The 25,918-nt window shown below is 47.4% G+C and overlaps 1 protein-coding gene, 1 non-coding gene and 1 pseudogene across 10 annotated transcripts in view; 1 reads left to right on the top strand and 2 right to left on the bottom strand.

Moving 5' to 3' along the window:
• KDM2B (lysine demethylase 2B) overlaps positions 1-25,918 on the top strand; it is a 123,255-nt gene that overhangs the window by 4,351 nt on the left and 92,986 nt on the right. For 7 of the 9 annotated variants that reach the window (XM_027124827.1, XM_027124828.1, XM_027124831.1 and 4 more), the window contains exons 3-6: positions 941-1,019; positions 2,210-2,256; positions 22,500-22,678; positions 22,870-22,976. In XM_027124827.1, the coding sequence (XP_026980628.1) occupies positions 941-1,019; positions 2,210-2,256; positions 22,500-22,678; positions 22,870-22,976 (412 nt within the window). Of the gene's footprint in view, positions 1-940; positions 1,020-2,209; positions 2,257-20,582; positions 20,625-22,499; positions 22,679-22,869; positions 22,977-25,918 lie in introns of those variants that run through there. The other 2 variants (XM_027124836.1, XM_027124837.1) reach the window with 2 other exon arrangements.
• On the bottom strand, positions 3,456-3,527 carry TRNAE-UUC (transfer RNA glutamic acid (anticodon UUC)). Its single transcript has one exon. It is a non-coding gene; the product is annotated as a tRNA-Glu (tRNA).
• Positions 17,096-19,941, bottom strand: LOC113630065 (ferritin light chain pseudogene; annotated as a pseudogene).

Raw genomic sequence — 25,918 nt, 5'->3', positions numbered from 1 at the left:
GGGAGGGCTTGTGCCTTTGTGAATTGCTTCAGTTACCTGAGGATTTGGGGATATGAGGATTTATCTCCGCCTCCCTCACCTCCATATTTAGGGATATGGTTGGGTCAGATCCCCTACTTTTGGAACTCAGGAGGATGGAAGCTAAGGCTTCCTTCGTGCTCTAGGGCTTTGGATAAGGATGTTGGGGGTCTACACTAGACAAGCGTCAGTCAGACAGGAAAACTACGCGGTGAGTTTTCTTCAGGCCTCACTATGTCCCCTTCACACAGTCTTCACCTGGGGAGCATGCCTCTTGGTTATCCAGCTGAAGCAAGTGTTCTGATGGCTGCAGCAGAATTTCACTATTAAGGCAGCAAAGCTGTGCCCAGTTCTCTAGTTATTTTGGCACCAGATACACAGTTTCCAGGGAAACCGGCTTTTCCCCCCTCCCCTTCACCATGCAGGATATTACAATAAGATCTTCCCTGATGCTCGGCTACAATGAGAACCCTCCTCCCAGCCTCCTCTCTGGGGCTTCAGATCCTCCCAGGTGGCATTCTTCAATTTTGCAGTTCCTTTACTTTCTGAGCTCAGCTTGGGATGTGTTTCTCCATCCGTCCCTCTCTTGCAGTGATAACTGGGCTGTGTGGGGCTCTTTCATGAGGCTCCCTCCCCAGTTCTCTCTAGCCTTGGGCTGTTCATTGACAAGTTCTGACCCGTGGGGCATGCAGGCAGTGACTGAGTAGGCAGAGGAGCTGATAGTTGGCATGGCTTCTCTTGGGCTTTGCCTAATCCATTTCCTTGTCATTTTCTAGGGAGCTCTTGCCCTTTGGGCTGGTGTCTGCATCTAGTATAACCCCTGCCCCTTCCTCCATCGTTTTTCTTCCCCTAACCAATGGATCATGGTTCATTTGCTCCTTCATGACTTAACCAACCTGTTTTAATTCCAATCTCCAAACAGATTTCAACTATGAGTACGTGCAGAGAGAAGCTCTCAGAGTTCCCCTGATATTTCGAGAAAAGGATGGCCTGGGAATTAAGTAAGTTGCTGAAACCAATTGCTTCTTCCCCTGTCTCTTTCCCTAACACAGTTTGTAGCTTGGGATGGATTTCTTCCACCCTTTTCTTTACCTCTCATCACTGAGAAGGATTTTTCTTCATTATTTGGGGATTGTATCTCCTTGTTCAAGGCCTGACAGAGGGGAAAAACTCTTTAAAGATGAGTCTGGATTTTCAGAGAATTTGGATGGAGAGGTCACAGGGTACTTAAACAGCGTGGACTTTTTTCCCCCGACCCACCCCAATTACACACAGTGACTTCCTGAAGAGAATTGTGTCCTCCCCCTGAATCAGGAAACTGAGGCAGGGCCTTAGCTGCAAAGGGATTGGCCAGCTTCTGGGCCCAGAGGCAGGACGCCTACATGCATATTTTCTACTCAGACTTGCACTATGTGGGAAACTGGCCCTTTTCTGTGGAGGGTGTGTTTCCTAGGATGCTAGGCCCTCGTCTCCCCTTTCGGCTTGGGCCCCAGCACCTGCCTCCCGTGGTGTCTTGTCTGGTTTACATTCTCTTCAGAGCTTCCATCCGGAGGCTGGCTGGAAGAACAGGTTTCCACCCCTTGGGCAGGGGTGGGGGAGGAAGCTAAGGGCTTCATCACAGCCTCCCTCCCTCCACAGCAACTACTGCCAGTCATTCCTACCAACAGAAATTAAACCTTTGGCATCACTATTAATTAATAGTGAACCTCATCACAGTCATCATAGCCAGTGTCACCAAATCCCTGGAATTGGTGCGATATTTTTTTTTTCCTCTAAACTTAAAAGGGGTCCCTCCCACCCTCCATACAACTCCTTATGGAGAGTATTTTCTAGAAGAGGAGCCACAGAGAGGGCTACCCACCCTAAAAGAAAGCAAGCGTTTGAATGCCCAACTCTGGTGGCACACTTCAGTCTTCCCCGGACATGTGGCAGGGGGACGGTGGATGTCCATCCTCTTCTCTGTAGCTGTGCTGAGTTCAGGTGTCAGGGAGAGTGAGGGTCTGGTTTGCCGTTGAGGTGAGGAAGCTGCTGACCGGTTTGGGGGGTGACCCTCCCGCTGAGTTATCCCATTTTGGACTCCCAGCATGAGAACCAGGCAACTCTCTTGGAAAAATGGCCTCCCTCTGCCCCCATTGTTGGGTCTAACCCTGTTATTTCTTCTCATGAAATGTCTGTGTTCCTCTTTTTCGAGGATGCCTGACCCTGATTTCACAGTCCGAGATGTCAAACTCCTAGTGGGTAAGTTGCTGTGTGTGTGCGTGGCCCAGAGATGCTGAATTGCGGGGCCGTGGTAGTGGCAGGGGACGAGGCTTGTACCACCTGCCTCTTTAGATATTTAACTGCCTCTGCAAAGAAAGTCCCCATGCGAGGAGGCAGGAGCAGGTGTGAGCTGCAACCATCTCATTCTGGAGAACGGGTCAGATTGCAAAGCCGTAAGAAGCTGTTTTAGAGGGTGTTTGCCAGTGCAGTTGTATGAGGCTGATTTGGACCCTAGCCTCCAGCTTCGGTGTCATCAAGGCAATCTTAGCTCTCTCCTTTGCATTTGTTTGTGGGTTGCTGGGTAAACACTGGGTGCTGTGTGACCCCTAAAAGACTTTCAGAACTTTCAAGGGGAGGGATCATTCTTCCTGCTGCTTCAGGGTTCCAGACAGGTCTAGGGCAGGGCTTGGCGCTGAGCACCTGCAGAGCTCGGCTGGACTCACTGAGTGCCCCGGACTCCTGACCAGGTAGTGGGCTGCCTTTCAGATTTTACAGGAAGTTGGTCAATACATCCATTCTTTCCAGAAGTGTTTCTCAAGTAGCTCCTACGTGGTAGGCTAATTCACAGCTGTGAGCAGGACAGACAAGATCCCTGCCCTCTTGGTTGGAGTGACAGGCAACAAAGAAATAAATAGTTTAAAAAAAATTTACGTCTTTTCAGAGGGTGATAAGGGATATGAAGAAGTAAAGCAGGGTAATGGGGTGGAGCTTGCTGGAGCTGTGTTTTGTTTTAGGTGGGGGGTGGTCAGGGAGGGCCTCTGGGTGGAGGTGATGAGGACGTTTGGACAGAGACCTGACTGATGAGAAGCCAGCTGTGGGAAAGAACATTCCAGATGGAGGAATGAACAAGGGCAAAGGGTGGAAGGAATGGGGGGGGGAAGTAGTAGGAGAAGTGGGAGAAGTTGCAGGGCCAGGCCCACATAGGACCTTCTAGGCCCTGGTGGGGAATTTGGGTTTAACTGCTTGGGTGATGGGAGGCCACTGGGGAGTTTTAAAGTGTGGTGAGGTGGGTAGCTTTGTGATCTGATTATTTTCTTGGGGGGGGGGAATTAAAAATATTTTTTAAATTGAGATAGAATTCATATACCATAAAATTCACCATCTAACCATTTTAAAGTGTGCAATTCAGTGGTTCTTTTTTTCTTTTTGGCCACGTTGCATGGCTTGCAGGACCTTAGTTCCCTGACCAGGGATTGAACCTGGGCCACAGCAGTGAAAGTGCTGAGTCCTAACCACTGGACCGCCAGGGAATTCCCCAGTGGTTCCTAATATATTCACAATGTTGTGCAACCATTACCACGAACTAATTCCAGAACATTTTCATCACCCCCAAAGTGAGCCTTGTACCTCCCAATTCCCCTCTCCTTCCATCCCCTGACAGCCAGTCTGCTTTTTGCCTCTGTGGGTTTGTCTCTTCTGGATTTTCCATAAAAGTGGAATCATAATATGTGGTCCTTTGTGTGTGGCTTCTTTCACTTGGCCTCATGTTTTCGAGGTTCATCTATGTTGTAACAAGTCTCAGTACTTTATTACTTTTTAAGGCCGAACAGTATCCCATTATATGGATAGACCACGTTTTGTTTACTCATTCGTCTGTTGATGTACATTTTAGTTGTTTCTACTTCTTGGGTATTATGAATAATGCTGCTATGACTATTCATGTACAAGTTTTAGTGTGAACATACATATTCACTTCTTTGGGGTATATACGTAGGAAGGGAATTGTTGGGTTATAGGGTAACTACATTTAATCTCCTCTGACAGTTACCAAAGTAGCTGCGCCATTTTAAATTCCCATTAGCAACATACGAGGGTTCTAATTTCTCTACATCTTTACCCACACTTGTTATTGTCTGTCTTGTGTGTGTGTGTGTGTGTGTGTGTCTGTCTGTCTTTTTTTTGTTGTTTTTTTTTTTGCGGTACGCAGGCCTCTCACTGTTGTGGCCTCTCACGTTGCGGAGCACAGGCTCCGGACGTGCAGGCTTAGCGGCCATGGCTCACGGGCCCAGCCACTCCGCGGCATGTGGAATCCTCCCGGACCGGGGCCCGAACCCGTGTCCCCTGCATCGGCAGGCGGACTCCCAACCACTGCGCCACCAGGGAAGCCCTGTCTTTTTTTAAATTTTATTTTATTTTATTTATTTATTTTTTTCTCTCTTTTTGATGCTAGCCATCCTGGTGGGTGTGAAGTAATGTGATCTGATTTAAGCTCTATAAAAGCTGACTCTTGTGGTTGTATGGAGAATGAAGGCAGCTGACCAGTGGGTGTGCAGAGATCCAGCCTGAATTATTATTATTATTTTTAAAATTAATTAATTAATTTTTGGCTGTGTTGGGTCTTTGTTGCTGCCCGCGGCTTTCTCTTGTTGCCGCGAGTGGGGGCTACTCTTCGTTGCGGTGCATGGGCTTCTCATTGCAGTGGCTTCTCTTGTTGCGGAGCACGGACTCTAGGCATGCGGGCTTCAGTAGTTGTGGTGCACGGGCTCAGTAGTTGTGGCTCGCGGGCTCTAGCGCGCAGGCTCAGTAGTTGTGGTGCATGGACTCAGTTGCTCCGCGGCATGTGGGATCTTCCCGGACCAGGGCTCGAACCCATGTCCCCTGCATTGGCAGGTGGATTCTTAACCACTGCACCACCAGGGAAGTCCCCAGCCTGAATATTGACCCAGAGATGTGTTAACTCAGAAGGGAGAACCAGGGACTTCCTTGGCGGTCCAGTGATTAAGACTCAGCACTTCCACTGCAACGGGCGCGGGTTCCATCCCTGGTTTGGGGAACTAAGATCCCACATGACATGTGGCGGAAAAAAAGAAAAAGAAGAAGGAGGACCAGTTGGCTATAAGGAGGTGCTGCTGTTGACAGAAGGATCTCAGTTAACTGGTGAGGGCTTGCTCAGGAGATAGATTTTTTTTTTTTAAGCTGGATTCTAGAAATGCTGAAGGAAGTGGACATCAGAACAGAAGGAGGCAGCCTTCCAGCAGTGAGCAGAAGATGGGGTGATGGACCCCGTAAATCAAATCTTGGCACAGGTGACTCTCTCTGGTGCCTCAACCCACCCCCAGCCTTTGTTGTTGGGACTCAGCTCTGCTACTTGGCTGAGTGATTTGGGGCAAGCTACTCCTCAGCTGCAAAATGGAGCTAAGAGCAGAACCTGCCTCAAAGAAGGATCCTGTAAGAGAATGAATGAATGCTTAGCATTATGGCGGATGACGAAATGGTCCCCATTATTATTCTAATGGCAGAATGTGGATCCGATGAAGTTCTCTTTATGGACAAGGATTAAAGCCAGATTCTCAAATCTGGGGATCAGGGAACATCACAGTCTCAGTAATGTTGCCCTCACGCTTTTGAAGAATTTTCAAGCCCTTTGTAGTTTTGTTATTCTCTGGTTGTATCCAGGCTGCCTCTTTCCTTGAGCCTCATTCTTCTCATTGTGAGAGCGAGAGGATTCAATTAGATGGTCCTGACGTCCTTGCCGGCTCTCAGAAAAGTCTAGGATGGCAAAGAAAGCGGGAATAGTGAGACTTCCCTGGTGGTCCAGTGGTTAAGACTCCTTGCTCCCAGTGCAGGGGGCATGGGTTCAATCCCTGGTCGGGGAACTAAGATCCCGCATATCGCACAATGCAGCCAAAAAATCCGCCCAAAAAGTGGGAATAGTAGTAATACCTGCAGCCTATGTCTCTTGGCATTTCTGTAATGATCGAACGGATTGGTGAATTTTCGTGCTTTGTAAAGGTATAGCACCGTGAGGGATGCCTGTAATGGCAGTTAGCAGCGGGTAGGATTATTCCCACTGAGAGTGCACACAGGCTTCTGGAGAGTGGTGAAGGGGAAGATTTGTCATAGTGACATAAGTGACAAATGTAACTCAATCTGTCCTAAGCAAAACAGAATTCAGCGGTTTACGTAATAGGTTCAGGATGTGACCTTAGGCATTCCTAGATCCAGGTGTGCCAAGAAGATCTCAAGATCTTGGCTCCTACTTTTCATTTTTGCTTCCCTTTTTTTGGCTTCCTCTTTCTGCTTCATTCTCCGGCAAGTTTCTCTCCACATGGCAGCTAAAATGGGGAGCAAAATCCCACACCCAGCCTAGCTGAACCATGTGGACTGAGAGTGGGGAAGGAGTGACTCCCCAGGGTTGCTGGGTGACGTAACCATGTCCCTAACACAAATGGGATTTCTTTTTTGTTTTTCGCCATGCCACATGTCTTGCGGAATCTTAGTTCCCCGACCAGGGATTGAACCCATGCCCTCGGCAGTGAGAGCGTGGAGTCCTAACCACTAGACCACCAGGGAATTCCCACAAATGAAAGTTCTGCTGTGGATGGCAGAGTATGGGGGAGGCTGCACCATCCCTCGTAGTTAGTGGGGGATCTCAGCCTGTCTTCTAGCCTCTTGTCCCCTCCCCAGGCCCTGTATCTTGGGAGGCGACTGTCTGAGAAGCGGGTGGTGCACAGCCAGCTATTAGGGCAGACTCTTCTCTAATCTCCTAAAATTGGGCTTTTTTCTGTCAGCCCTGTTTATCTGTCTGCTGGAAGACCGACACCTAGCCTCTGTTTTTAGCTCCTCATCTCTAAAGAACCAAAACAAAAAGTGGTGGCACTGTGCGCTTAAAATGAAAGCTTTTTTCTTGAAGTCTAATATGCATATAGAAAAGTGCACATATAGTAATCCTGTTGTGAAAATTTGTATAATTTTAACAAATTGAACACACCAGGGTAATTGGAAGCCCAGGGTCAAACCCCCCTTGAATTCCCATCCAGTCACTCCCTCCACTGTTGTCCTGGCTTCTTCTAATAGTGTGGATGAATTTTGCCTGTTTTCATACTTTGTGTTAGTGGAATCATACAGGGTGTCTGTCCTCTTTTGGTTTTGGCGTTTTACCACTCAACCTTGTGTTTACGAGATTCATCCATATTGTTGTGTGCAGTTGTAGATGATTTATTTTCATTGCTATATAGTTTTCCATTATGTGATTATTTCACAATTGATTTATTCATTCTATTAGTGGGTACTTGGGTAACTGCCAGTTTAAGGTTGTATGCATAGTGCTGCTATGAACATTCTAGGCATGATTGGTGAACAAATAGATGCATTTCTGTTGGGCATATACTTAAGAGCAGAATTGCTTGGGTCAGAATTTACGTATATGTTCAGTTTTAGTAGATCCTGTCAAGTAATTGTCCAGCGGATTGTTCTGGTTCTGATTGCACCATATCCTTACCCAGAGTTGGTGTGTTCATCATGTTCATTGTAGTCATGCCTCCATGCTGATGGGAGTATAGTTCTATTTCACTGTGTTTCGCTTGTCATTTTTCTAATGATTGACGAAATTGACCTCCATTTCATATGTTTATTTGCTATTTGGATATCTTCTTTTTTTTTTTTTAACGCGGGCCTCTCACTGTCGTGGCCTCTCCCATTGCGGAGCACAGGCTCCGGACGCACAGGCTCAGCGGCCATGGCTCACGGGCCCAGCCGCTCCGCGGCATGTGGGATCTTCCTGGACCGGGGCACGAACCCGTGTCCCCTGCATCGGCAGGCGGACTCTGAACCACTGCGCCACCAGGGAAGCCCCTGGATATCTTCTTTTATGAAATGTTTGATCAAGTCTTTTCTTCATTATTTTAGAGGTTGTTTCTTATTTAAAAAAAAATTTTTTATTGAAGTATAGTTGATTTACGTTGTGTTAGTTTCATGTGTACAGCAAAGTGATTCAGTTATACCTGTGTGTGTGTGTGTGTGTGTGTGTGTGTGTGTATCAGATTCTTTTCCATTATAGGCTATTATAAGATATTGAGTATAGTTCCCTGTGCTATACAGTGGGTTCTTATTTATTTTATATATAGTACTGTGTATCTATTAATCCCAAATTCCTAATTTATCCCTTCCCCCACATTACCCTTTGATAAGCATAAGATTGTCTTCTATGTCTGTGAGTCTGTTTCTGTTTTGTAAATAAGTTCATTTGTATCATTTTTTTAAGATTCCATGTATAATTGATATAATATAATATTTGTCTTTGACTTACTTCACTTACTATAATAATTTCTAGGTCCATCCATGTTGCTGCAAATGGCATTATTTCATTCTTTTTAATGGCTGAGTAATATTCCGTTGTGTGTGCGTATATATTATATATATATAACACACACACACACACACACACACACACACACCCCACATTTTTATCCATTCATTAGCTGATGGACCCTGAGGTTATTTCCATGTCTTGGCTATTGTAAATAGTGCTCCTGTGAACATTGGGGTACATGTATCTTTTCTAAATAGAGCTTTCTGTCTTTTGGGATATATGCCTAGGAGTGGGATTGCTGGATCATATGGTAACTCTATTTTTAGTGTTTGGTTTTTTTTTAAATTAATTTATTTTTTGGCTGTGTTAGGTCTTCGTTGATGCGCGTGGGCTTTCTCTAGTTTCAGCAAGCGGGGCTACTCTTCGTTGCGGTGCACGGGCTTCTCATTCCAGTGACTTCTCTTGTTGCAGAGCATGGGCTCTAGAGCACGTGGGCTTCAGTAGTTGCAGCACGTGGACTCAGTAGTTGTGGCTCGTGGGCTCTAGAGCACAGGCTCAGTAGTTGTGGTGCACAGGCTTGTTGCTCCACGGCATGTGGGATCTTCCTGGACCAGGGCTCAAACCCGTGTCCCCTGCATTGGCAGGCGGATTCTTAACCACTGTGCCACCAGGGAAGTCCCTTTTTTTTTTTAAGATTTTTCTCTTTTTTAAAATAAATAAATAAATAAATAAATTGGCTGCATTGGGTCTTTGTTGCGTGCGGGCTTTCTCAATAGTTGCAGGGAGTGGGGGCTACTCTTCATTGTGGTGCACGGGCTTCTCATTGAGGTGGCTTCTTTTGTTCCGGAGCACGGGCTATAGGTATGCAGTCTTCAGTAGCTGTGGCATATGGGCTCAGTAGTCGTGGCTCCCGGGCTCTAGAGCACAGGCTCAGTAGTTGTGGCACATGGGCTTAGTTGCTCCGCGGCATGTGCGGTCCTCCCGGACCAGGGATTGAAACCGTGTCCCCCGCATTGGCAGGTGGATTCTTAACCACTGAGCCACCAGGGAAGTTCCTATTTTTAGTATTTTAAGGAACCTCCATATTGTTCTCCACAGTGACTACACCAATTTACATTCCTACCAATGGTGTAGGAGGGTTCCCTTTTCTGCACACCCTCTCCAGCATTTATTATTTATAGACTTTTCGATTCTGGCCATTCTTTTTTTGCAGTATGCGGGCCTCTCACTGTTGTGGCCTCTCCCGTTGCGGAGCACAGGCTCCGGACGCGTAGGCTCAGCGGCCATGGCTCACGGGCCCAGCCGCTCCGCGGCATGTGGGATCTTCCCAGACCGGGCCACAAACCCGTGCCCCCTGCATCAGCAGGCGGACTCTCAACCACTGCGCCACCAGGGAAGCCCTTCTGCCCATTTTTTGATTGTTTTTCTTTGGTTTGTTTGTTTGTTTGTTTTGATATTGAGTTGTATGAATTGTTTGTATATTTTGGAAATAAAGCCCTTGCTGGTCTCATCGTTTGTGAATATTTTCTCCCAGTCTGCAGGTTGTCTTTTTGTTTTGTTTATGGTAAAGATTGTCTCTTATTGTTTGTAAGGTGTATCAGTTTGCTAGGGCAAAACATAACAAAGTACCACAGAATGGATGACTTAAACAACAGAAAAATTTTTTCTCATAATTCTGGAGCTGGAAGTCCAAGATCAAGGTGTCAGCAGGGTTAAGTTTCTTTGAAGGTCTCTCTCCTTGGCTTATAGATGGCTGTCTTCTTGTGTCTTCCCATGGTGTTCCCTCTGTTTGTATCTGTGTCTAATCTCCTCTTCTTTTTTTTTTTTTTCGGTATGTGGGCCTCTCACTGTTGTGGCCTCTCCCGCTGCGGAGCACAGGCTCCGGACACGCAGGCTCAGCGGCCATGGCTCACACAGGCCCAGCTGCTCTGCGGCATGTGGGATCTTCCCGGACCGGGGCACGAACCCGTGTCCCCTGCATAGGCAGGCGGACTCTCAACCACTGTGCCACCAGGGAAGCCCTAATCTCCTCTTCTTATGAGAACACCAGTCTTACTGGATTAGGGGCTACCCTAAAGACCTCATTTTAATTACCTCTTTAAAGACTTTATCTCCAAATACGGTTACTTACTGAGTTACTGGGGGTTAGAAGTTCAACATATAAATTTGGGGGGACACAATTCAGCCCATAACATAAAGGTTCTTTCTGTATTCTGGATGTTAGTACATATTCCAAAATCATCTCCTACTTTTCACACTCTTAAAGATGTCTTTGAACTAACAGACAGTCTTCATTTTAACATAGACCATTTAGCGCTTTCTGGTCCATTAGTTTGTTTTGTGTCTCATAAAATTAAGAAAATTTTGCATACTCTGAGATCACAAAGATATTCATATGTTTTTCTTGAAAAGCTTTGGTGTTTGAACTCTCACATGTACATATGTAGTTCATCTGGAATTGATTTTTGTGCTTGGTATGAGATAGGGGTCAAGATCCTTTCTTTTTCCTATATGGATATCCAGTTGATTAGTACCATTATTGAAGAAACACCCTCTCCCCATGGCACTGCATCAGGTGACTTTGTTGTGAATCAGGTGACTGCATCTGTGTAGGTCTGTTTGATGCTGTAATCTGTGCCCCCCACCCCCAGGATCACTAGGAGAGTTCATGTAAAAAGACTGGGATATTTTCACATCTATGGGTTGGGAGTTGGGGGGATAGGGAGATTGGGGAAGAGATAATTCTTGCTGTCTCTGAAGGTGCTTTAAACCCTCTGAGAAAACGTATCCATAAAGTACAGTGTCCCCACTCATTCTCTGTTCTTATGTTACTGAGGGTTGGGAGGGCCCATGGCTATGGGGAGACTTGCATATTATCTCTTTACTGTATTTCTGTCTAATGAGGGTACCCAAGCCAACTGATGCTTTCTTTGGCCCCTTTTCTTAAAAAATCTTCATGACAAATCACCTCATTCAGTATTCATTTATTCATCCCATTAGAATAGTAATCACCTATCTTTTACTGTATGTTTACCATATGACCTCATTTTGTCCTCACCAATAATCATAAAGTAAGTGTTATGTTCTGTTTTCCAGATGGGGGATCTGAAGCTCAGAGGGAGCTGCTCACACAGCTAGTGGGCGGTGGAGACAGGATCCAAACCCAGCCCCGGGTGCTTCCAAAGCTCATGCTTTTGCTTTATGACTTCCTACTCTAATCCTAACCCTCCTCCATTCCTTTTTTTTATAAATTATTTATTTATTTTTGGCACTGGGTCTTTGTTGCTGTGCGGGGGCTCTCTCTAGTTGTGGCAAGCGGGGGCTACTCTTCGTTGTGGTGCGCGGGCTTCTCATTGCGGTGGCTTCTCTTGTTGTGGAGCACGGGCTCTAGGCACGCGGGCTTCAGTAGTTGTGACACACGGGCTTAGTTGCTCTGTGGCATGTGGGATCTTCCCGGACCAGAGCTTGAACATGTGTCCCCTGCATTGGCAGGCGGATTCTTAACCACTGCGCCACCAGTCCATTCATTCTTCACTCACAAATTTACCAGGTGTCTGTGTTGTGTCTGGCCCTGCAGGAGGTGCTAAGACTCGTCAGACATGGGCTCTGCCCTTGACTGGTGGTATTTAGGGAGAAGACTAAATTATTACTCCTTAGAAATCAAAGGTAGCTGATTTGTCCCCAGACCTTATTTTTATTTTATTTTTTGGACCCTTTTTAAAAAAAATTTTTATTGGAGTATAGTTGATTTACAAGGTTGTGTTAATTTCAGGTGTACAGCAAAGTGAATCAGTTATATGTATACATATATCCACTCTGTTTTAGATTCTTTTTCTCATATAGGCCATTACAGAGTATTGAGTAGAGTTTCCCTGTGCTATACAGTAGGTCCTTATTAGTTATCTATTTTATATAGAGTAGTATATATATGCCAATCCCAGTCTCCCAATATATCCTTGCCCCCCCAGACCTTATTATTATTACTAATATTTATTTTTAGTATTTATTTATTTAGGTTGCTCTGGGTCTTAGTTGCAGCAGGCAGGCTCGATAGTTGTGGCATTCAAACTCTTAGTTGTGGCATGAATGTGGGATCTAGTTCCCTGATCAGGGATCAAACCAGGGACCCCTGCATGGGGAGCTCAGAGTCTTAACCACTGCGCCACCAGGGAAGTTCCTAATCTTTTTTTAAAAATTGAAGTATAGTTGACTTAACAATATTGTATTAGTTTCATGTATATAGCAAAGTGATTCATATATATATATACATTTTCCATTATAGGTTATTACAAGATATTGGATATATACACTACCAAATGTAAAATGGATGGCTAGCGGGAAGCTGCTGCATATCACAGGGAGATCAGCTCCATGCTTTGTGATGACCTAGAGGGGTGGGATAGGGAGGGTGTGAGCGAGGCTCAAGAGGGAGGGAATATGGGGATATATGTATACTTATAGCTGATTCACTTTGTTGTACAGCAGAAACTAATACAGCATTGTAAAGCAATTACACTCCAATGAAGATTAAAAAAAAATAATAAAAAAACACAAAAAGCAAGATATTGGATATGTTTCCCTTTGTTATACAGTAAATCCTTTTTGCTTACTATTTTATGTATAGTAGCTTATATCTGTTAATCCCATACTCCTAATTTGTCCCTCCCTCCTTCCTAGACCTTTTAAAGTTGGTTTAAAATCATAGACTTCAAAAAATTTTAGGGAATTCCCTGGAGGTCCAGTGGTTAGGACTCTGCGCTTTCACTGCCGAGGGTGCAGGTTCGATCCCTGGTTGGGGAACTAAGTCCCGCAAGCCGTGTGGTGCTGCCAAAAAAAAAATAATAATAATAATAAAAAAATTTAAACTTTGGAAGAGTTTTTAGAACTCGCCTAGTCTTGCTTTCCCATTTCACAGGTGAGAAAAACTGAGGCCTGGAGAGAAGTTACTTGTAAGTTGCCCAGACAGTAGATGGCACATCAGATTCAAACATAGGTTTGAATGTCAGCAGTTGGGAAGTGAAGCTTGTAACAGAATCCAAGAGGAAATGTAGACTTGGGTGGGGTTAAAGATGAGTTCAGTTCTAGACACTTTGAATTTGAGCTCAGTAGTGATGTTAAGGTTGGACAGATATGTGGGGGAGGCATCCGCCTGACAGGACAGATAGAAATGCTAGGAGGGGAAGGTACATGAGGTCAGGAGAGCTGAGAATCCCAAGGGAGGAGGGTTTCAGAGGGGTTCAGTTATGTTCTCAGGTATGTATTCTCTCTAAGAGAAATACCCGCCTCATTGATTTGTTCTGTTTCCCTTTTCCTAGAAATCTAGTGCTCTGTAATCAAAATCTTGATTTTGATTGTGCTAGGGGCCTAGGGAAACTGTATTTGCTTCTGTCCATTATTTGCCTAAGAGGAATCACTCCCCTGTGGGGTAGCTCCTCAGAGTGTAAATAATAGTGTTAACTACTGTTTACTAAGATCTTGTTATAAGCTGAGAATCTGTCCTATATTTTTTTGTCCAATCACATAAAACCCTATTTATCACTAGCCCCATTAAAAAAAAATAAATTTATTTATTTATTTACTTTTGGCCACGTTGAGTCTTCGTTGCTGCTCATGGGCTTTTCTCTAGTTTCGGCGAGCAGGGGCTATTCTTCGTTACAGCTGAGGGCTTCTCGTCGCGGTGGCTTCTCTTGCTGCAGAGTGCGGGCTCTAGGCACATGGGCTTCAGTAGTTGCGGCGCATGGGCTTAGTTGCTCCGCAGCATGTGGGATCTTCCCAGACCAGGGATCAAACCCGTGCCCCCTGCATTAGGCAGGTGGATTCTTAACCACTGTGCCACCAGGGAAGTCCTTGTCTTGGGGATAATTTTAAAAGTTGAGGGGGTCAGAAGATATTAGTGCTTAGGAAAAGCCTGCAGACCTTTGCAAGCATCCTCTTATTTCACAAAGAGGAAACTGAGGCCTAGATCTGGGAAGCGATTTGTCTCAAGTTGTGCAGTGACTCAGCCCTGTGTCCTCTCTTTCCTGTACCCTTGCACCTTCAATTTGGGACAGCGTTTTCACTAGGATCCCCACTTTTAAGTTTACAAAGTGCTTCCAATAATTGTGTGAAGCCACTAGGGCGGGTCCTATTATCCCCACTTTGCAGGTGAGGAAACAGGCCCAGAGCGGTTCAGGGATGTACCTAAGGCCTCACTCCACTGAAGTAGTGGAGCAGTATTTGAACCATGGCCAGTGCTCTTGATAATAAACTCTGGCTCTATGAGGTGGTTGAGGAGATATTCCCAAGGAGCAGAAAAAAACCAGTCCAGAAGCTTGAAGATGATAGAGAACGTTCCAGAACTATGACGTGGGACACTTGTGTGCAGTCTCTGAAGAGCGGGCTCAGTGGGGGTTTGGAGTCAGTGCCCGTGCATGCTTTATGTTGGCCTTCAAGGTGACTTTCCACAGCCTCCTTCCGGCTCTGAGCCCGTGGCTCTTGGAACTGACTGATGGAGCCTTCAAAGCAAGGGCCATGGGGCCACGGATTAATTTCTGCAGCTGGAATTTGTTGGATGTGTGTGTAGCCTGTGAGCTCAGAGAACCAATGAGGAGGGGAGGGGCTGCTGCTGAGCAGGTGGCCTACTTAGGAACTCCAGGCACCGCTCTGACGTGGAAAATTTCTCCTGTAACCCCTTGACTTCAGGAGCCTGAGTTTCAGCGCTGTGGATCCCTTGCAGGCTCCAAAAGGCACCTTGTCCCTGTCCCCTGCCCTAGGGGTGGCTGCTCCCCAGGACTTGGAGTACCACATTCCCTTCTTAGCACCCATCTGTCCCTTTGGGCCACTTGCCTCCCGCTCGGAGACCCAGCGCTTATGCCCAGCTCCCCTTTGCCACCAGTGGCAGACCGGACTGGAACCTGAGAAGATGGAGGCCCGGTGCTTAATCTCCCAGCTCAGCCTGGAAGGGACTGGCAGGCCTCAAGCGTCCCCAGTGACCCCTTGGGCGAGCGTCTCCATCTCTTCCCTCTTCCTTCCTTCTCCTCTGCCCAGTTCATATTTAAGGGATATGATCTGAGTGTTTAAGAACTAGACTACACAACATTGTAAAGCAACTATACGCCAATAAAAAGTACCTAGAAGAGAAACTAGGCTAAAAATCAGTGTGTTGGCCCTGGAAGAGGACCTAAAAATGACCTAACCCAGTGGTTTTCAAAGGGAAATCTCAGGAATCCAGTTCTGAATTCCTACCCCCTTCTCACTTCAGCCTGAGCTGCTTGTTTTTATTTATGTATTTGGCTCTCATCAAAGCTTCTGTTTGAAGGAAGAGATCTGCGGCAATGAAAAAAAAAATTATAAAGGCCGACTTCTTCCTGCCTTTTCATGTGAGGCAGCTGAGGCCTAGAGCAGGGGCAGTCAGGGTTGCTGGGACTAGGGCTCAGTCCAGGGCTCTTGGCGCTGTCCCAGGGCCCTTGAGGCTCCCACTGCTCATTCTGGGGTCTCCTGTGAGCCATCACTGATGGAGAAACAAGCCAGGCACCTGTGCCTCCAGCCTGGCTCTTCAAGTGAGCATAACGAGCCTGGTTGGGGCTGTGGCTTCAGAGCTGAAATTGGTCTCTCTGAGAAGTCCACATGGGGGAGAAAGAGCTCCCTTTCACTTTCTGTCTGATTGGGACCCTCTTCACTTTGTTTTTTGTTTTGTTTTTCTTGTGGTACGTGGGCCTCCCATTGCTGTGGCCTCTCTCGCCGCGGAACACAGGCTCCGGACGGGCAGGCCCAGCGGCCATGGCTCACGGGCCCAGCCGCTCCACAGCATGTGGGATCTTCCCGGCCCGGGGCACGAACCCATGTCCCTTGCATCGGCAGGCGGACTCTCAACCACTGCGCCACCAGGGAAGCCCCCCTCTTCACTTTGTATTCAGAGCCACATGGATATTTCCATACCTGCTTAGTAGCTGGTGGGTAAATGTGTTGCAGACCCTACCATGTGCCAGACATGGTGTTAGCCTCTCTTACATTGAAGGGCCCGTTTTACAACTAAAGACCGTCCAAGTCTAGAAAGGGTAAGTGAGTCCCTGAAGCCATAGAGCTAGTAACAGCTGGAATTTATAAAAATACTTCTGATTGGAGAGGATTTTGAAAAGTAACAAGAGTAGACAGACGGGGTGGAGTGGTGGTGGTGGGATGAATTGGGAGATTGGGATTGACATGTATACACTCATATGTATAAAGTAGATAACTAAGAGAAAAAAATTCTATTAGATCACAAAATCTAAAAAAAAAAGAATAGACAAAGTATAATGAACTTCTGTGTACCCATCATTCAGCCCCAATACCCATGAATCTGTGGTCTTGCCCCTTCCGTCCCCCCATCCACTTCCTCTTTTTGTGCAATATTTGAAGCATATTGAGACATCATGCCATTTCATCCCAAAAGTTTTCAGTATATAGTTCTAAATGTATATAGTATAGTTGATTTACAAGAGCAGGGGTTTTTAAAAACCAATAGCATTGGGCTTCCCTGGTGGCGCAGTGGTTGAGAGTCCGCCTGCCGATGCAGGGGACATGGGTTCGTGCCCCGGTCCGGGAAGATCCCACATGCATCTGGAGCCTGTGCTCCGCAACGGGAGAGGCCACAATAGTGAGAGGCCCGCATACCACAAAAACACAAAAAAAAAAAACAAAAAAAAAATACCATTATCATACCTAGCCTTTTTTTTTTTTTTCCTCAAAAAGCTTCATTGTTCCCATTTGGCCCAAGGCTTGGGAGAGGGCTCCAAGGTGGTTAGAAAGCTGCCCAGTGGCTGCATTGAGAGGCTTCAGGCAGAAGCCCTGACACCAGAGGGTCTCTTCAAAGGCTGCTTCAAAGTCTCCTAGTCCTGCTTGAGGGTGAGCGTGTCAAAGAGATCCTGGCCCAGCCCAGCCTGGGGACCAGCCAGCCTGCGGAGGTCAGTCAGGTGGTCACCCATCTTCTTGATGAGTTTCACCTCCTCACTTAGGGAGTGGCTCCGGGGAGTCACAGAGGTGGGGGGCTGCATGGCCAGAACCCAGGGCATACAAATCCAGAAGGGCCTGGTTCAGGTTCTCCATGAGAATGGTGGCTTCCGTAGCGTCCTGGGTTTTACCCCACTCATCTTGGGGTGGCTTCTGCACGCTGTTTTTGCGTTTTCAAGAGGTGCTTGGTGCCCTCGTGCTTTTCCTCTGCCAATTCATGGAAAAAGTGGCCCACGCCCTCCAGAGTCACCCCCTGGCACATCGTCACCGTTGAAATAGAAGCCCAGAGAGAGGTAGGTGTAGGAGGCCCTCAGATGCATGTTTACCAGGCGGTTGATGGCAGCCTCCACTGCGGTGGAATATTTCTGACGCATCTGGGAGCTCACAGTTGATCGGTAATAAGGAGCTAAGCGCAAAAAATGATGTTGGCTGGTCCTGGAGGCCCCTGATGCCTGAGTGGTTCGTTCTGAAGGTTACCACTGGAAAAATGGCTGGAGGGTGGTTGGAGGCTGGGGAAATGGGCATCCCTGGGTCTTTTCCTTCCAAACATTGTTGAAGCAAGAGACGGATGCTCAGGACCATGGAGTGCACTCTCACACCTAGTCTTAAAAACTAGGAACCTTAAAAACTAAGGAATTTAAAAAATTCCTTAAAATGAGTAAATATCCATATACATTGTTCAAATTTCCAGTTGTTTCATATATAGCATAAATGTTACTTTCTTTTTTAAAAATATTTATTTATTTATTTAGGCTGCACCAGGTTTTTAGTTGTGGCATGCGGACTTCTTAGTTGCATGCACGCGGTCTAGTTCCCCGACCAGGGATCCAGCCTGGGCCCCCTGCATTGGGAGTGCGGAGTCTTACTCACTGGACCACCAGGGAAGTCCCTACTTTGTTTTTAAAGTGGTCTTTATTTATTTATGGCTGCATTGTGTCTTCGTTGCTGCGCGCGGGCTTTTTCAGTTGCGGTGCGCGTGGGCTACTCTTGGTTGCGGTGCGCGGGCTTCTCACTGCGGTGGCTTCTCTTGTTGCGGAGCACGGGCTCTAGGCGCGCAGGCTTCAGTAGTTGTGGCTCATGGGCTCTAGAGCGCAGGCTCAGTAGTTGTGGCGCACGGGCTTAGTTGCTCCGCGGCATGTGGGATCTTCCTGGACCAGGGATCCAACCTATGTCCCCTGCGTTGGCAGGCGGATTCTTAACCACTCTGCCTCCAGGGATATCCCCCTACTTTTTTTTTTTTTTAACAGTTGTATGAGTCAGAGTGTAAATAAGGGTCTTGCATTGTGATTGGTTGAGGTGCCTTTTCAGTCTCTTATTAATAATCTCTGGGCTCTCCCTCTATCTCCCATTGGATTGTTTGACCTGTAGAATTTTTCATTGCCTGGATTTTGCCTTGGAGTAGCTTAACATGCTCTTCCATTCTCTGTTGTTTCTGTAAATTGGTAGTTGGATATAGATGCTTGATCAGATTCACAGTCTGTCTCTCTCACTCATTCATTCATTAGTTCATTCATTTTATTCTGACTGCCTCATAGATCCATCAGGAGGCACATGTTAGGTTCTCTCTCTCCCTCTCTCTCTCTCTCTCTCTCTCTCTGTTGTTAGCAGTCATTGATGTCTATTTCCATTATTTTATCAGGGGCTGCAAAGTGGTGATGGTCTAATTAATTCTGTCATTCCTCCCCCCGCCCACCCCCATTTTTTTTGGGGGGGCCATGCCATGCTGCATGCAGGAATCTTAGTTCCCCAGTCAGGGATCTGATTAAACTTGTGCTTCCTGCAGTGGAAGCACAGAGTAACCTTTTTTAAAAAAATATTTATTTATTTATTTATTTGGCTACTCTGGGTCTTAATTGCGGCACGCGGGATATTTGGTTGCGGCATGCAGGCTCTTAGTTGCCGCATGCAGGATCTAGTTCCCTGACTAGGGATCGAACCTGGGGCCCCTGTATTGGGAACGTGGAATCTTAACCACTGGACCGCCAGGGAAGTCCCTCCTTTGCCATTTATTGGCTGGAATATATTTATGGAGAGAAACTTTTCCTCAACTGCTGTTTGCTTCAGAGCTGGCCTTTATCTCAGATTCGTCAGACTCCTAAGCCAACGGTCACTTCAATCCGTATTGTTCTGCTTCCCTAGGAAGTGTGCTAATGTTCCTGCATTTCTCATCCTCACCTGTGGGCTGGAACCCAGTGGGGTTGAATCGGGTTACTGGTGCACTTGCGTTTCCCTGGAGGTTTATGGAGCCCAGGCACCCAGAAGAACCGACTTCCCTTCCTCCTCCCTCTATTCCCACTCCAACTCCTCCCACCAGCTGAGGCTTCCAGGACACCTGGGGAGCCGGATGGAGCTCCCTGCACACCGAGGAAGCTATTCTTAGAAGCGCTCCAGATACAGCCCCTCGGCCTCTCCCACCCCCAGGCCTCTGCCCTCCTGTCCTGCTCAGCCCCAGCTGCTCCTCACGGCTCTAACCACTCCAAGTCCTGACTTCCCTTTTTGGCTGAGGGTGGGGCAGGCCGAGGTGGGTCAACTGGGGACCTGTACCTGGCTAGGAGCAGAGTGGGGCGAGGGTGCACAGGGAGCCCTGGGGATTGTGTTGGGGAGAGGGGGTCTGGAAACCTTGTTAGTGCTCAAAAAAGTAAAAAACAGGCCTTTTCTACCCACATCCTTCTTCTGTTCAGGAGAAGAATTGCGTTAAAAAAAAATTTATTGAGGTGAAATTTACATAACATAAAATTAATCATTTTCCCGTTTTTTTTTTTTAAAAAAAATATTTATTTATTTTGGCTGCGCCAGGTCTTAGTTGCAGCATGTGGGATCTTCGTTGCGGCCTGCGGGATCTTTAGATGTGGGCATGTGGGATCTTTTAGTTGCGGCATGCAGACTCTTAGTTGCGGCATGCAGCATCTAGTTCCCTGATCAAACCCGGGCCCCCTGCGTTGGGAGCGCAGAGTCTTACCCACTGGACCACCAAGGAAGTCCCAAAATTAATCATTTTAAAATGTACAGTTCAGTGGCATTTAATACATTCACAGTGTTATGCAACCATACCGTCTGCTGGTTCTAAAACATTTTCAACACCCCGAAAGGAGATTCACACCCCTTAGCAGTCACTCCCATTCCCTCACTCCCAGCCCCTGGCAACCACTCACTTACTTTCTGTCTCTGTGGATTTGCCTATTCTGGACATTTCATGTGAATGACATCATGCAACATGTGACCATTTGTGTCTGGCTTCTTTCCCTTAGCATCATGTTTTTGAGGTTTATCCATGTGGTAGCATGTATCGCTACGACAGATCTTCCTCGACTTATGATGGGATTACATCCCAATAAACCCATTGTAAATTGTAAGTTGAAAATGCACGTAATACACCTAAGCTACCAAACTTCATAGCCTCACCTCGCCTACCCTAAATGTGCACTTACATTAGCCTACAGTTGGACAAAATGATCTAACACAAAGCCTATTTTATAATAAAGTGTTGAAAAGCTCATGCAATGTATTGAATACTGTACTGAAAATTAAAAAACAAAATGGCTGTGTTTCGGTTGTTTGTGATTGTGGTTGACTGGGAGCTGCGGCTCCTTGCAGCTGCCCAGCATCACAAGAGAAGATCATATCACTAGCCCAGGAAAAGATCGAAATTCGGTATTCCAAGTACAGTTCTATTGCATGTGTATCGTTTTTGCACCATCTTAAAGTCAGAAAACCTAGGTTGAACCATGGTAAGTCGGGCTCCATCTGTACTCTCCTTTTTATGGCTGAATAATTTATATTTTTTATTAGGTATGTTTTAAGTGGATAGGAGACTTTTGAAAGAAAAAATATTTTTTTAGAAAAACCAACTTTGTTGGTCATTTAGTGCCTAGTGTTTTTGTTTAATAACAGCTTTACTGAGTTATAATCCACATACCATACAATTCACCCATTTAAAGTGTACAATTCAATGGTTTTTCATTTGTTCACAGAGTTTGTGCAGTCATTGCCACAGTCAATTTTAGAACATTTTCATCGCCCCTCATAACCCGCCCCCCATCCCCCCCATTAGCCATCCTGATTATGTTTTAAGATGGTAAGTGGTCAGTCCTTTTGGACTGACTGGCAGAGATTTAACTGGCTCTGATTTCCCACCATGTCACTTTCTCCACCTGTAATTATAAATGAAATTGGCCAGTTAGGTAACACTTCCTACTTGCAGGCACTTCTCAAGAATGTTTCATGTACATTATCTCATTTAAGTCACAGGACAACCCCATAGGTTGGCTGCCATTTTTGTCCCATGTTACAGATGGGGGGAAACTGAGAGATGCTAAGAGGTCTGAGGTCCAGCTGGGGTTCAAACCCACAAAGTCTTAGCCTAACCACTGTATTGTACTGATGGGGCAGCTGAGCTCCAGGCCTTTAATGCCGACTTGCACCAGCCTCTAGGGCTGTGATTCCCATCACCTACCTGCTCAGCAAATCCCCTTCCTCAGGGGGCTTTGCAGATGGGACCCTGAGCAAGGTGAGGGAGGAGAGACAGGAGGAGAGGCAGGGGAGGTGGAAGGCTGGAGGCCAGCCAGAAAGCGGAGGGAGCTTGGGGGCCTGTTCTCTTCCCCTCCCCCACTCTAACATAGCAGGTTCTCTGACAGGTGGGCTTTCCAGAACAGCTGAGCAGAGCCCACCTGTTCCAGGAGCCCTGGTAAGGAAGGAGCCGGCACTGCCCAGAGCATGACCAGAATTTCCAGCAAAGTTCAGGGATGCCCCCTGGTGGATTTGCACTCCTGACTCAAAAACAAAGCGGTTCTCCAAGGCTTCCCTGGATCTGTGGGGCGACGAGCCAGCCACTGAAGGCGGGGATCATTTTTCAACCTTAGCCTGTGATCAAGATTCAGTATTGCAGAGGGCAGAGGTGGGGGTCGGGGGTTAAGAATTAAGAACCTGGGTTCTAGCATAAGATGGAATTGGCTTCAAATCCCAGCTCTGCAGCTCAGTAACTGAGCATTTTGGGGCAAGTTAGTTGTGGTGGAGGGAAGCAGATGGACTGGGGAGGGATTCGTTTTAAGATTGGAGAGTGACTTGGTGAGGAAAACTGATAGGACCAGGTAATTGAGCAGACAGGGCGTAGGGTGAGGCATATGGGGGATGCTAGGGCGGGGCAGGTTTAGTTTTACGGGGCCTCCCAAGTAGGATCTGCACCCCCAGCTGGCTGGAGCCACCAGCCTGTGGATTCTGCCCCCAGGTAGCCGGCGGCTGGTGGATGTGATGGACGTGAACACCCAGAAAGGCACGGAGATGAGCATGTCCCAGTTTGTGCGGTACTATGAGACGCCCGAGGCCCAGCGGGACAAGCTGTACAACGTCATCAGCCTTGAGTTCAGCCACACCAAGCTGGAGCACTTGGTCAAGCGTCCCACCGTGGTAGGCGCCCCCCCCCCCAACCTCAGCTGCGGTCCCCTCCCCGGCCACCTTCCGCCTCCTCGTCTTGCGCTGGCCCAGGGGGAGGGCAGGAGGCGTTTGGAAGAGGGAGGAGGGTTGAGGTGTGGTGATGGGGTCCGGCTTAAGGGCACTCGGAGCCAGGAAGCGCTGACGGTGGCCTGGCTGGATTTCAGGTAGACCTGGTGGACTGGGTGGATAACATGTGGCCCCAGCACTTGAAGGAGAAGCAGACGGAAGCCACGAATGCCATTGCAGAGATGAAGTACCCGAAAGTGAAGAAGTAAGACTGCCTGGCTGGTGGCGGGACCTGGGAGGGGGTGGCTTTCAGCCTTGTGGGGGGCGGGGGCTGGAAGTGAGCCTGGGCTGAGACCACGGCCCTGTGGGGTCGCTGCTGGGACGTGAGGGCTGGGGGTCCTTGGTGTGGGCAGGTTGGCATCTTGCTTCCCTGGAATGCAGGGGCTCTGCATTCTGCTCCGGGTCTGGATTCTCCATCCAGATAGTTCTTTGGCCTCCCTGCCAGCTCTCCCTGGGGGGATGTGATCTGAAGAGGAGGAAGAGTAATGGGAACCATGTCTGTGTGCATCTGTGTGTGCGTGTGTGTGTGTGCACGTGCGTGTGTGTATGTGTACTTGTCAAACATTCGTTTTCTCCCTCCAAGTGACAGCGTGTCCTGGGAGTGGATTTTTAGGGGTCCGCCACGGACCCTTTACTTTTGACAAGGGCTGGGTAGGGGTCTGGTATTTTTTGCTTCCCGCTGTTGAGACCTGGGACCTCTGATTGAGAAGAACCTTTCCTGAAAAAAGCCAGGGGCCACTTCCTCACCAGACATTCCTTAGAGAGACGGTGCCCTCTAAGCTGGAGGTTGGTGGTGGGCTGGGAAGGTGGCCACATCTAATTGGAGGGACATCACTACATGTGGTGTGACCAGCAAGTCCTGAGACTGATTATTTAACATGGGCAGTGGTAGCTACGAGCACCTTCCATGTTCTAGGACTTGCGTGGCGGACCCTTGGGATGAGAAAGTCACCTTGGGACCCGTACCATCTCAGGCCATCTGTGTTTCCATCTTCAAAATGAGAAGGAGATGCTGGTGGTCCAGGCAGAACTATTGCTTTGGGCTTCCTAGAAGAGTTGGCTCTGGTGACTCCAAATCCATTAGCATCTCTCTGCTCAGCCCCACTGCCAGGAGTGACCCCAGGAGCTTAAAGGCTGTGAACTTTTCATTCACTCAGCCCTTCATTCAGTGCATATTGAATGCAAACTCTGTGCCAGGCTTTGTAAGGGAGGCCAGCATGCTGGCCCTGGGCTTCTCAAGGTTTTGCTTTCAAGCTCTCTCTCTCTTTAATTACCTCTCAGACATTTTTTTCTACCCTCAAAGCTGAAGCTCCTTACACCCCTTGGATCTGGGCTGCCTCAAAGGGAAAGATTGGGCTCAAGGAGGGGTTGGTAGGAGGGTTTTCAATTCTGTTTTGTTCCGATCCGATCACATCAAAACTTATGGAGCCCTTGGAACAGGGAAGTAAAAGATGAACAGGACTAAAAGCCCCTACCTTCTGGAGAATGTGCCATTAACATGAGGGTAAGGTGCAGCTCTCATCCTAGGCAGAGGGAAACAGGTTCCCAGAAGGCAAATGGGGAGAGAAGGAATCCTTTTGGGCTGCTGGCATCAGGAAATCATCTTGGAGAGGATATTGACCTGGGCTTTAAAGGACAGAGGAGATGGGACAGGAGTTGGGGAGGGATGGCAGTAGGCAAGTGCCAAGGTCCTCGATGGAATCACGGAGGCAGAGCTTGAGGAAAGAGTGTGAGATTCAGATTAGTGAGAGGCAGATCCTGACCCTCGTTGATTGAGTGATTGATTGATTCAGCCTATAAACTGAACATCTGATTGGTGTTGGGCACCGGGAATAGAGCAGGGAGAAAACCAGATGAGCTCCTGCCCTCATGGAGCTTACAGTCTATTCAGGAGACATGTTAATCCAACAGTCAGAGAAGCAAATGGAAATTTGCAGCTGTGATGAGGCCACAAGGCAGAGACCCTCGGTGCTATGGGAGCGTGTACCAGGGGATTCACTGGGTTAGGGAGGGCAGGGCAGGCCACCCTGAGCTGCAGTCTAAAGGGGAGAAGAGCTGCTTAAGTGAAGAGGCCTGGGAAGAGCTTTTCTGGCTGTGTGCAGAGAGCCTGGAATGGTGGGGAGGGCTGGGGACAGGACGGGGCTGAAGGACTTGCCAAAGAAAGGCCAGTGGGGCTGGAGCAGATCAAGGGAAGGTCAATGGTGCAGGATGCGGGGTGGGTCAGGCTGACAGGGCCTGACAGTGTCATAGTGAGATGTCTGTATTTCTCCTAAGAGCAGTCGGAAACCTCTGAGATTTTAAGCAGAGAGAGGTATGTGTTCAGATTTGTATTCTGCAAATTCTGCAGCTGCCGTGTGGATTGAAGGAGGTGGGGGCAGACTGGTATGAGGAACCACTGCATCATCTAGATGAGGGTTAGAGGAGAGCACAGGACAAACAGGGCAGGTATTTAGGAAGGTAAAATAGACAGCCTTGGGTGACAGATTTCAATTAATATCTACTTTGTCTCTCTGAGATATTCAGTATTCTACACTTTATTGAAAGATTCCTTTAAATAGTAAGTTCTGTTAATACGTTGAGAATTCTATCTAATTACCAGAAAAAGGCTCACACGCAATTTTCTGGAACCACATGTCTTGGACATATTGGTTGGACTATGTGGCAAATAGATTTACAAACCCTGTCAGTGGCCGTGGGAACTTGTTATAGGATTTGAACCTTGTTAGGAAGGAAATTGTCACCTTGGAAGTGGTCCACTTCGTTCGGCTGAAAAGAATGCTGATTTCAGTTAATAAGCAAGGTAAAAATCCCATGATGATGAAGTCCTCTGGGATCATAGAATGGTTCTTTGGAATTTAATTAAAACGACACTTTCTAGAAATCACAGAGCCTCCATGCTGGAGGTGCCTGGAGAGTGGAGACAGCTGAAGGGCCACCTGAACTGAAGGTTTGCAGGGGGGACGAGAGGAGGGTTACAAACCCATGACTGACTTCTCCCTGGTTCCAGGATTTATGTCGTTTGATCATGGTGAGGGGGTTAGGAAGTTTAATGGGTTTTGGTTCAGTTATTTAAGACAAGGGGTGGAGACAGTTGTCGAAGGGGTAGTTGCAACTTTGTGGGAGACAAAGATTTCTAAAGAGTATAGT

The sequence above is a fragment of the Aethalodelphis obliquidens genome, unplaced genomic scaffold (assembly GCF_003676395.1).
Source record: "Aethalodelphis obliquidens isolate GAN/ISIS:26980383/991018 unplaced genomic scaffold, ASM367639v1 scaffold28, whole genome shotgun sequence".
NCBI classification, from domain to species: domain Eukaryota; kingdom Metazoa; phylum Chordata; class Mammalia; order Artiodactyla; family Delphinidae; genus Aethalodelphis; species Aethalodelphis obliquidens.
Note: the sequence above shows the minus strand (reverse complement) of the source record. Positions and strands in the feature narration are given on the sequence as shown.